The 12,797-nt window shown below is 40.4% G+C and overlaps 1 protein-coding gene across 1 annotated transcript; it reads left to right on the top strand.

The window, feature by feature from the left end:
• Positions 1-2,580: 2,580 nt before the first annotated feature.
• Positions 2,581-11,962, top strand: gpr63 (G protein-coupled receptor 63). The gene is made up of 2 exons (XM_073492271.1): positions 2,581-2,945; positions 10,467-11,962. Exon 2 carries the CDS (start codon positions 10,582-10,584, stop codon positions 11,812-11,814), a length of 1,233 nt encoding a protein of 410 aa, XP_073348372.1. The 5' UTR covers positions 2,581-2,945; positions 10,467-10,581; the 3' UTR covers positions 11,815-11,962.
• Positions 11,963-12,797: the final 835 nt, after the last annotated feature.

Below are 12,797 nucleotides of genomic sequence, written 5' to 3'. Positions count from 1 at the left end.
TATAGATGGCACTGTGGTGGGGGGGATGGTAAATAGTGGTCTTTGGGTGAAATCGAGACTGCCAGCAAAAACGATTTGGCTCCTTGACTTTGATGATTAGTCATAAAACTACCAAAGCTAACAGTGAAGCAGATACAAAGCTCACACAAACATTTTGACTTGACTTAGTAGGAAAATCACAGGTGTTGCTCAAAATATTAACAATGACTCAGTTCTATTTACGGCAAGGCAAGACATGTTTATACAGCACCATTCAGACACAGGGGCATAGAATCAAGTGACCCAGTAAACCGGACAGTGAGCCTGCATGAACAGTTTCCGGACCCTGAAACTGAAGCAGCTAACAGAATTCAGCCATCATTCTTTTTATTATTTAAACCTGTGCTTTTCGTACTGTGAAATATCAAAATGTCATCTGGGGGAAAAAATCTGTTGCATAGTTTCTCTCACAGAGTGCCAACAAGTAGGGCTGGGTATCTCAAAAAATATAGATATCGATACCGGTTCCTGGACAATCCTATTTTAACAAAAGATTACACTACAGATACACGTGGTGAACCCTGTCTCTGGGTGTAACCTAATGTTTGTCTTGCATGCCTTGAGATGGCCAATCACCAGCACTATTAGATCTTGGCACAACAAGCTTATTGGCTCATTGACGCTGATGAGATTAACTCCTTAGGTATTGAAATTTGGTATCGAATGACAAGACATTTTTTGATACTTGGTAGTATCAAGGCAAGCTGGTTGTGTGCCATAAAGTATCAAAGTTTGATACCAAGCCCTACAGACAAGTGTACAATGTCCTGCCCAGCACATCTTAGTCACAACAAATTTAAAGGGTCCTTATCAGAAGGACATGTATACGGAAAAGGATGAGGGCCACTGTAAAAATCATTTCTGAACTTTCTCTTGGCTTTTTAAGAATTATTCACAGTGGCTCTGATCCTCTTCTCTTTATATACGTTTTTCTTTAAATTATTTTTTAAAACTCAAATATCAATATCTATATCAGCCTCAATGCACAATCATTGTAATTTATATTGAACAAATGTGAAACACATTGTTTTCTGCATAAATTGAAAAGCCTGGTGAAAAAGCATTGTGAATCATAGCACATACAGTTTACAAAGAGGGAAATCCACTAAGGAGGAATACAGTCACCTTTAATCACTCAGCTTATGATCAACCCATGATCATTCTGTCTTCATTCTTACTTTAAAGTTAAATATAATGTTCTTTCAAACATTTTGGAGCCTCTGTTTTTCCAAACAACTGAAGTAGCTCATGTGAGTGGAGCTCTTTCTTGATTTTATGCATTTATTCATATGCGTTCAAAAAGCTGGAATAGCTGGAGTTTGAAGAAAACTTGAAATGAAACATGAAATATTCTTGTGAATGATAAGAATGATCTTGTGGCACTTATTCAATGAACATATGCACACTTGAAAATATAAGACTTGTGTTATTTTGGGCGTTGCATTCCTTAATTTAGAGTACTTTTCTGGGTTGTGTGAACAAGCACTGTTTCACCAGAAACTTATGGGACTCTCAACCAAGAGTCCCACATGTAAGTATGTCAGTACTGTAACCAGTAAACAAAAACATTGTGTTGAAATGATATTAAAATAATTTCTACAGCCAAACCAGACCAAAACACAGTAAATAATATTTTGATAACTTCTGCAATAACATAATCATAATAATAATAATAATTTCCTCACGCATCCGCACGTGCCCATAAGCAGCACTTCCTCCAACCGAGACCACGCCCATTTGCGCAGAGCTGTCGTTTCTATTGGACGGTGGTGAAAATGGGGCGTACCCCACAAAAAAGTCCACTTTTTCTCATGCAACTGGCTTCTATAGGTGTCAGTTATCACTGAGGACAAAGCTGCGTCACATAAGCAGAGAGCAGCGTGCTGTCTGAGGCGCTGCTGTCCTGCCTTCAAAATAAGACGGCCACGTTATAGAGGGAAGATCTTTGTTCAGAAATCTGAAGTAATACTAATGTGCTCTGCGTAATCATGGCAGTTAATACAAAAAATACACTGCAGCTAGGCTATAGAAAAAGAACGTAGGTATGTGTTAAAAGGAATATATTTTTAAAAATAATAGCTGGAATTGAGCCCTTTCTGACGCACAAATTCTTTAGTATTCTATTCTCTTAACTTGCACGATTACTAGTATAGTCAGAAGTATCATCTTAAAACTTTTACCCCTCAAGTAGAGATTTTTGCAGTTAAAAATTGGCCCGTCTCAGTAGCTATGGCCCTGTTTCGTCCCCCTAGTACTAGGTATGTTGTTGTTGTTGTTGTTAAAATGTCCATTTAGCCTAACGTAGTGTAGTAAGTTTTTATAAAAGAGCAATCTCACACATAAATGTACTTCTTCTACCGCCTGCTCAATTTTGCTCGATTTTATTTTGAAAGCCCGGATAGGAAGTGGTATTTGTTTAGTGTCGCCGCCTTGCCACGGCCAGCCCACACTGAGTGTAGTTTGTAACAGTGTAGTGTTAATTTGGGCCACATACATACAGAACGATCCTGGTAGACCTGGTGCTGGAGGACGGCCGCTCACAGCTCACAGCTCCCAGCTGTATGAAGCACAGCGGTGAAACACGAGAGAACAGAGAGAAGCAGCGCCGGCCTCTCTGCTCTCCTCTGGGAACACAACGACACTTACAAAATGCGGATTTTACTTCATCCACGGGTCCAGTTGTGTAGGTACTGGCATCACCGGATGTTGTACTGTTGATTAAAATGACCCTGCAGAGGGCCTGAAAGCTTTCTGAAAAAGCATCACTGGCCTACTTGTTTGGTGGAAGAACTGTTTCGACTACACCGAGGACGAGAAAGCGTTTTGGGCGGCGAGATGCACCATTTGGAGGAGTGAGCCTCAGCAGCTCAGCCGCCCCTGAGCTTCAACATGGGAGAATGAAGCAGGTAATATCAGTGGAAACCGTCTGAACAAGACAATTCATATATTATTTCCAGTGTATGTTGGCTGAATACCGAAACGAAGGCGTAAATGTAGGCTCCCTGTTACTAACACCCACTGCTCTCGTCGTCTACAGAGATGTAACTCTCCATGAATCACTCTGTTTGTCGTCTCAACCATTTTGGTGACATATCAGCGCTACAGTCCAGGATGTAGAATCAGTGGATCGTTTCAGATCAACCTATTTCACTTTCATACTAAACGGCAGCCAGTGAACTGCTGGAATTGGCCTGAATTGCTCTTAATTGAGGGCGATGGAGTGAAAGTGTGAATGAGGTGTAATTCTATTACCCACTGATTTTATTTACATGTGGGTCAATTTTCAGGACACCTCAAAGCTCCTCTCACAGATGGATCATCTCTTGTTGAAGTGCTCTGATGTGCAACTGAAAATCTAATTAAATCTCTGAATGCTAAATGCTGAGATTCATTTGCCACTGAATCCATAGCATTGACATTTTCTACTTTGAAAAAACAAATTGTAGGCCTGTGTGGTTTGGGTTATTCTCTTTGACATTTAAGGTAAGTTGCAATTTCAAAATCATGATTATAAGTACTTGAAGCAGGCCCACAATTCAATGCTTCAGTTACTGAAATTGAAATGTTGGATCTAAAAATCCTCCATTAAAGGTGCTATTTGTAAGAAAAGTTGATTTTTGAGTCTCAATCCCAACTCGTCAAAAATGGCCGGCCGACCTGTCCTACATCCCAAAGCATCAGTTTTTCTCAATTTGGGAAACCCAGAACGTGATTATTTGTAATATGTAGGGTAGTGAATGCCAAAAGACAATTCTTTTTTGATACTGTTTGAACTGTGCCATGCATTACACATATGGTGTTTGTCAATTTTCAAAGATCATTTTTCAACTTGAGATAGTTGCAGTTTGTCAAAAGCTATTCAAGTATAAGACTGGGAAATAATGTAATTAGAAAGACCACACAACCAACAGTCACGTAAGTGACATCATCTCGTTTACCACTCACTAAAACTCATAACTAAAACCTTGTAGAGTCCTATATATGTATTAGCTAGCTCACAAACTGACTAACTCTCACTATGGCCAGACTTGTAATTGCCCCTTTTTCTAAAAGGAGATCTGTTATGGTTTTTCGTTTTTTTTCCTTTCCTTCAGTGTGCTATATAGGTTCTTGCATTGCATTTTAAAGATCTTGAAAGTTAAAAAGGCCAAAACGGGAGCTTCTCCAATCCACAAAACTGTAACTGAAATGCCTCATCAGCAGTCCCACCTTTAATTCTGTGACTTCTTGACAAAACGCTATGTCACTAAATTACACCTTTATTCACGGTAGAAGTGAAGCTAACTGTAAGCTGAAAACACGACAGAGCTGACCAGAGACAGGGTGGGTGGTGCTGACTCAGGCCTGTGTGAGCTGACCAATTGGAAGATGGAAGTGTATTTTCAATACACATACAGTTGCAACCAAAATTATTCAACCCCCACTACAAATTAGGTTTATTGGCAAAATGTACAAACTAGCAGCTGTTTGCAATAAACAAATCAAACAAGAACAATTTAAATCGCTCAACACAACTGATATTACAAGTGGTTTCTCCAAATTCAACACAAAATGCCACTTTTAATGACTACTCAAAATTATTCAACCCCTTCATGACAAGCATCTTTAGTACTTAGTAGAGCACCCTTTTGCTGTTATGACCTGCTGCAAACGTGATGCATAGCCAGACACCAGCTTCTGGCAGCGTTCCTGAGGAATCTTAGCCCATTCCTCATGGGCAAAGGCCTTCAGTTCACTAATATTCTTGGGTTTGCGTGCTGCAACCGCCTTTTTCAAATCCCACCAGAGATTTTCAAATGGGTTCAAGTCAGGCGACTGTGACGGCCACTCTAGTATCATCCAGGACTTCTTCTGAAACCAAGCCTTGGTGGACTTTGAGGTATGCTTGGGATCATTGTCCTGTTGGAAGGTCCAATGACGCCCAAGCTTCAGCTTCCTCACAGACGGCATGACATTTTCTCCCAGGATTTCCTGATACTTGATTGAATCCATCTTGCCCTCCACACGCTGCAGGTTTCCAGTGCCAGAGGAAGCGAAGCAGCCCCAGAGCATCACTGAGCCACTGCCATGCTTCACTGTAGGCAGGGTGTTCTTTTCAGCTTATGCTTCATTCTTCATTCTTCCTCCTCCAGACATACTGCTGATCCATAGGCCCGAAAAGTTACCAGTTTTGTTTCATCGCTCCACAGAACAGAATCCAAAAACCTCTTTGGCTTATTTATATAGTTTTGAGCAAATTGGAGCCGACTTTTCTTGTGCTTTTGGGTCAGTAGTGGTGTATGTCTTGGAGTTCGGGCATGGAGCCCTTCAGTGTTTAGTATGCGCCGTACTGTGGAAACTGAAACCTCAGTGCCTGCTGCCACCAACTCTTGCTGCAGGTCTTTTGCAGTCAGTCAACGGTTTTTGACCACCTGCCTCCTCAGGACTCTGGTGGCAGCTGTTGATAGCTTCCTCTTTCTTCCACGTCCAGGTAGTGTAGCCACTGTTCCTTTAACTTTAAACTTGCGAACTATGCTTCCAACTGTATCTCTAGGAACATTCAGTGCCTTTGCTAGCTTTTTGTATCCTTTTCCTTGTTTGTGCAAGGCAGTGATCTCTTCTCTGAACGTTTTGGACAATTCTCTTGACTTAGCCATATTTCTAACATGCAATGAAACGTCACCGTCAACAGTCCAGGTATTTGAGGTGTTCCATCTCAAGCCCACCTGATGCAACTAATGAAGCCCTTGATTGGTTGCATCAGGTGTGCTTGAGACCACACCTGATTTGCAAATGTGTGCTCTCATGAGGAATTCTATTCAGGGGGTTGAATATTTTTGAGACTGCAGTAGTCATTGAAAGTAGGATTTAGTGTTGAATTTGGATAAAATCCTTGTAATATTAGTTTTATTTAACTATTTAAACTGTTCTTGTGTACTTTGTTTATTGCAAACACCTGAAAAAATTTAAATTTTGCCAGTGAACCTAAAATGCAATGGGGGTTGAATAATTTTGATTGCAACTGTATATTATTTCACAATTTCAAACTCTCTGAGCTAATTTCTGACATCAACAACTCAGCCAAACTTTAAAAAAATCTACTTCTCCATAGGCTGTCTTGGAATAAATTATGATTGCACTTAATAATTCTGGTTATATTGCAATCCATTTAGCAGTAATCCACCCAAACCTGATTCAGGTGGGATTATTGCAGACTTGCTGTATTGTTTCAGTGCAACTTGGTTATGTCGGAAATTAGCTCAGAGAGTTTGAAATGTATGTGATAGAATGACATTAATACTCCACAGAACCAAAATTTGGTTGCAAGAAAATAAAAACTAGTGGAGAAATTATTTTTAAAAAATGACAGATTCTTCATTTTGGTTAAAAAGATGGAAAAAAGACTTCTATTTAAATGAATACATGGTGCCAAGTTTCCTTAGGGTCTCTTGGATGTTCAGGACAAATTTCCACCCAGTCCAGTGAAAACTAAGCAATTGGTGAGGTTTAGAATACACCTACAAGTCACTAAAATGCTGAAATTTAGCTCGGAGGGCCAAAGTAAAAAAATAAATTTGTGTTAATGTGTGTTTACATACACATTTGCATTTTTGAAAAACAAAAACTTTCATAATGGCATTATCATTATTTAAACAATATCATGTTAATAATATATACATCAGATAATAACTTGGTGGCCCCCTGCAGCACCTCTGAGGACCCCCAATGGTCATGGACCCCCTGTGTGAGACCCAGGCTTTAAGACTTTTTAAAGAGTCACCAGACTTACGATTATTCGTTCAGCGCAGCTTTTAGATTTGTTCATTTTGCATTAGCAAAGAGAACAACAATAAGCTAGTGTACTGAAAAGGTAACAGGGACACCTCTCACAACCCATCCCATGTTGCACTTATAAACTGTGAATTTGGAATTCACTATTAGAATGTTGTTTTTTTTTCACATTTTGCACAATACTCCAAACTTTAAACACAGAGACATTTTTAGGTTCACAAGGTTCTTCGATACCTCTGTAGATTCAAACTGAACCTAATCCAGTTTTAACCTTCTGTGTGTTACATTTTACAAATGCTGTTATTTCCACAGATACTATATTATAGAATCTCCTGTAACTACTACATCTCCATCAAATCTTAACTTACCCTAATATGTGGGGTATTTCTCTCACAGACACATCACCAGTGTTTAATAATAGCACCTGACATAAATAAGGTACACTCTGACAGGTTGTTGTTGCCATAAACTAGTAAATCTCATCATTTTGAAGGTTCTAGATAGGTTTCCAGCACACCTTTTGTCTCTTAAGTATACTTCCTAAGGATTCAAGGTTACAAGATTTGGCTCAAAAGCTCTCTGCATTTTCTCTGTTGCATAATTGTGTTGTGACAAAGCGTATTTGAACAATTCCCAGTCTTTTCAAACACTTAAGTACCCGTTCATCCATTTTTACTGCAGGTTTATTTGGAGGCTAAAGTTGCTATTTTAACATTTGAGGTCACACCGCCCCTAAAGGAAGGAAAAGAGATGTAGCATTACCTTTCCCAGTAGGTTCAGTTTTGTGATCCACAAAGCCCATGTCCTTAGAAAATGTAGTGTATGAGTGTAAAGTGAATGGAGCAGGAAGTAGGCCAAGATTAAACCAGTTTCTTATTTGCTCTCATTCAGCAGGTCTCCATTGTGATGAAGCAGTGGGTAATTGCAGCAGACAATACGCTTGTCATCATTATATGAATAAAGCAAAGTCTTCCCAGCTTCACTGCGGCCAGTCTGTTTATCTCCTTACAACAGCCTTTTCTCTCTTGACTGCCTCGGTGATGTGTGATAACACTATCTGTCGAATGGTTACATACTGTATGCAGGTATCAAAGCAGCATCCAGCCTGTGTTTTAACATGGACACATAAAAGGCTTACATGCACCGGTTCTCATAATAATTGCCTATAATTATATTTGCTTGATTTTTACACCCACACCGGACAAAAAAATAATGAAATGGCTTCATTTATGTGAAAATTAATCATTTTAAGTACTTACAGATGGACTCTTTTCAAAGCACATTTATTATTTGACCTTTGCTGCTTAGCCATTGTAAAGGATACCAGGCAGTCTAAAATAACAGTGTCCAGTGTTTACACATGTGATAAGGGTTTTTATTGCAGTATTTGACTTGTACCCAGTTGAACACTGGCTGTTGGTTACTGGCTGTGATTAGGAAAAGCACTTTAACAGGATTTCTTATCACATTTTAGGCAAACAGAAGAGATTTTAAAAAAAAAAAAAAATGTTTTACAAATGTTTTCCAGTTGCGGGCATGGTTGTATTCTTTCATTTATATTGTAAATGTAGGGTTTTGAGAAGTATACTTATTTTTATTCCTGAGATGAAATAAAAAGATCTGTGTATTAAGTACTGAGCTGTTGCCAGGATAAGACTAGCCTAGCTTTGCCTGGAGACTGGAGGAAGGCCTGGCTCTGTCCAAAGTTCAAAAGTATGTCTACCAACAAAACTCCAAAGCTCACTAATAAACCTGTTGTATCTTGTTTGTTAAATCCTTACATGAATCAGACTGTAAAAACGACAACATGTTCTTTCTAACCTGTGGTAGGTGCGATACTAAAAGGTGAAGTGCAGAACCATGAGGCATTGTGGCACCCGGACATTCTACAGTGCACACATGCTGGAGTTATCTATTATTTCATCTTCAATAAGGCTTTATTTGTAGTAAAAAAGGTTTTGCAGGTCTGAACTTAACCGACCTCTGTGATGAAGAAAATTACTCTCTACTCTCCTAAAAAATGATACAATTTAAAACCCTATGACCAGCGATAGAATCCTGTCTTTATTGTGAGGGTACCAGCTGCAGTGGATAACGAAATAAAGATGGGGGGCCTGGCAGAGATGGGAACTCGAGTTTGCGACTTGGACTTGACTCGCACTTAAGTCGAGTCCACTCAGTGACTTGAGACTTGACTTGGGACTCTCCCTCAAAAGACTTGAGACTCGGCTTGGACTCAAGATTTGGGACTTGTGACTCGTTTGACAGGAGGTTTGCCTGTAGGAATTACACACAAGGTGCAAACAAAAGAATCGGCAAATGCAATGTTTGCAGAATGAATATAAAGGTTGCTGGATCAACCACATCAAACTTAATCAGGCACCTGAAAACACACCAGGATAGGTCAGTCACTTGGTAAGGTGAAAGTTACCCCAGCGTCTGCTACACACGTTTAGTACAGTGTGCTACTTTCATGTAAACCTAGAACTGATGGCAAGCAAAAAATCTTAGAGAAAAGTGTGGTTTTGATGAGTTTAATTACAAAACACAAACATTTCAGGAATAAAAGTCAGTGCTGATAATACTCTATGCTTATAGATAAAGGAGCAATGATAATACAGGACATGCTTTGAATTCCTAAGATATAACTATGCAGACCGGATGCCATGCAGCAGATGATAGAACGCTCATTACAACCATAAGAGACTTGAGACTTGACTTGGACTCATGCTCAGAGACTTGGGACTTGTGAGCATCTCTGGTGCCCGGTACTAAAAGCAGGTCGAGTCAAGAGGAGACGTACCGTGCCATGCAATGGAAGCACCGCTAAACCTGGCAACCTTCAAATTTGTATCGATTTACATGTATTTATCACTTCTTACCATATGTGAGCAGATTGTAACACGACGTGAAAATTGAAACCTTCCCTGTCTCATTCTGTTGCCTAAACAAGCCAGTGGATGATCTGTTGAAATGTGTAAATAGAGACCATCTTGCGATGGGATCACAACAGCCACTACGCCCTTCAACTCAGAAGTCATTAAAACATTATTGCATTAAACCACAACCATATTTGAACTTGGCCTTCTTTGATACTCAAAACTGCTTCTCTGTTAGTTCCCCCTACAAAAGCTGTCTCCAGAAGCACATTTTATCATGATGACACAAACACACCCACATGATGAAAACATTGCCAGCTGACTCTGTCATGGCTTGCAACCATAATGCTGAAATTGAATCTGTCATGCTTTGATTGTAGCTCCAACTTGAACAAATTATGAGTCTGCTAAAGGAAAGGAAGTATTTTGCATGTTTAATAAATTTGAAATGTCTGCAGTGCAAGTTCACACACTTTGAAACCATTTTAACATCTAAGGACTGCAGACCAAAGACTTCTTGGTGTCAGTACTAATAATTAGTCACATTCTGATAGACTGCAGGTTTGAGAGAGATAATGGAGGTGTTAATTTATTGGAGAAATGCAGGCACATCCCTGAGTGGGTTCCAGACCCACTGTCACTGTCAAGTAACTCAGTAACACAGCTCCACAGGGAAATTTGATGGAAATGATGCTTGTTTAATCTGGTTTCATAATGCTCTTTCACATGCCCCTTTTGATTTACTTGGCACTCACTACTTTTTTATGTACATCTTAGGATCTTGCAGCCATGAAGACGCAGCCATATTGCATTGAAGTTGGAATATCTTCATGTACGGCGCCATGTTAAGCGTGAGCTTACCAGCAACGATGCCTGCTCACCCTGGGGAAGAATGGTTCACTCAACTACTGTTCCCCTTCCAAAGGCAGGGGACATTAACACCAGTCTCTGCTGCCTCGTTACGGTGCTGCTGAACCTTTCCAAGAGGCAGTCGATGGAGAACATCTCCATGGCGAACGTTTCCCTGGGCTCCCGGGTGCCTCCAGAGCCGGTCACACCAACAGCGGAGGCGTTTGAGAGCTTGCCAGGTGTCAGCCTACCTCTGCAGGTTTTCTTCTGCTTCATCATGGTCGCCATCCTGATTTTGGCTCTGTTGGGAAACGTAGTGGTGTGCCTTATGGTGTACCAGAGATCTGCCATGCGCTCGGCCATCAACATCCTCTTGGCGAGCCTGGCATTTGCAGACATGATGCTGGCCATCCTGAACATGCCCTTTGCTCTGGTTACTGTCGTGACCACCAAGTGGATTTTCGGAGACATTTTCTGTCGAGTTTCAGCCATGCTCTTTTGGTTCTTTGTGATGGAAGGAGTGGCTATACTGCTTATAATAAGCATAGATCGTTTTCTTATTATTGTCCAGAAGCAAGATAAGCTGAGCCCACAGAGAGCTAAAGTGCTCATAGTGGTCACATGGGGACTCAGTTTAATTTTCTCTTTCCCCTTAGCTGTTGGCTCCCCTCCCCTACAGATCCCTCCAAGAGCCCCCCAATGTGTATTTGGCTACAGCGTAAAGCCTGGTTACCATGCCTATGTATTGATACTAATGCTCGTCTTCTTCTTCATACCTTTCATGGTCATGCTGTACACATTTATGGGGATCCTGAACACTATCCGCCACAACGCCATCCGCATCCACAGCCACCCAGACAGCATCTGTCTGAGCCAGGCCAGCAAACTGGGCCTGCTTAGTCTCCAGAGGCCCTTCCAAATGAACATAGACATGAGCTTCAAGACCCGTGCCTTCACCACCATCCTCATCCTCTTCTCCGTGTTTACAGTGTGCTGGGCACCATTCACTGCCTATAGTTTGGTAGCCACCTTCAGTGATGGCTTCTACCATAAAGACAGCTTTTTTCAAATCAGCACATGGGTCCTGTGGTTGTGCTACCTCAAGTCAGCCCTCAACCCTCTTATATACTACTGGCGGATCAAGAAGTTCCGCGACGCCTGCCTTGATCTGATGCCCAAGTACTTCAAGTTTCTTCCTCAGCTGCCAGGCAACACCAAGAGGCGCATACAGCCGAGCGCAGTGTATGTGTGTGGTGAACATCGCTCTGTGGTATAAAGAAAAAATCCACCCTCTATCACTTTAACAACACTGTCAAAAAAAACATCTTTATATAATGTATCCTACTGTTCCGGGCCTGTTTTGCTGTTTAGTGGTATACTACTCTTAGCATATGTTGAAAATAAATCAGCACTACATTATAAAGGCTGGAGGCTGCATTCATGGGGGTATGTTGCTGCAGGTACCAGTGAGAAAATGAAATACAATCCAGGAAGTTCAATTTTTGTCAAACATTAATGAATTCTAAGGCTGCATACCATGGGTTATAATACCATTTACCAAGATTTTCAACTTTGGAATGGAGCTGGGTATTGTCTGAAAGTTTTTGATACAAGTTCTGATACTATACCTAAGTTTCAATGGCAAAAAAAGTAGTCATAGAATAAACACTATTTTCTACAAAACCTTTGTTTGATTTCACAAAAGAAGCCAAACTTGTTTAAATACAACCCACAATTCAAGAACTTTGCCTAAATAAAATGCATCATAAAACTAGCCATATTTTTGTATAAAACAAATACTATATGTTGGTGATAAAATATTCTAAACTCAAGGTCCATTTACTAGATTTCTTTTTGGGTTTTTGACAGTATGCCATGGTCTTTAAGAATGGAACTTGCTCAGGTGTGAGCTATACATGAAACCTCTGTCATATAACAAGTGGTTGTATATAGTGAGATTGGTACCCCTGTTACTGTTCAGGCTTTGGAATACAAGCGAAAGGTCAAGAAATAGCTAGTAAGGTAACCTTGAGTTTAGAATGCTATATCACAATATGTAATCTCCATACTGATGCTACTATTTGATCAAAGAATTAGTAAACAACAATATGGATCTGACCAGACCTTTGAGGTCAGCTTCTGGTACTTGACAGATCTTAATAATGGTGCTACAGAAACGATAAAGTCAGCACCTAAGGGTATTGATCCCCAGCTCTACTCTGGAAAGTTATCACAGCAGTCATTTTCTCCTCTGTCTTG

This window comes from Pagrus major, chromosome 22 (genome assembly GCF_040436345.1).
Source record: "Pagrus major chromosome 22, Pma_NU_1.0".
NCBI classification, from domain to species: domain Eukaryota; kingdom Metazoa; phylum Chordata; class Actinopteri; order Spariformes; family Sparidae; genus Pagrus; species Pagrus major.
The sequence above is the reverse complement of the archived record's forward strand: the minus strand, read 5'-3'. Positions and strand labels throughout refer to the sequence as shown.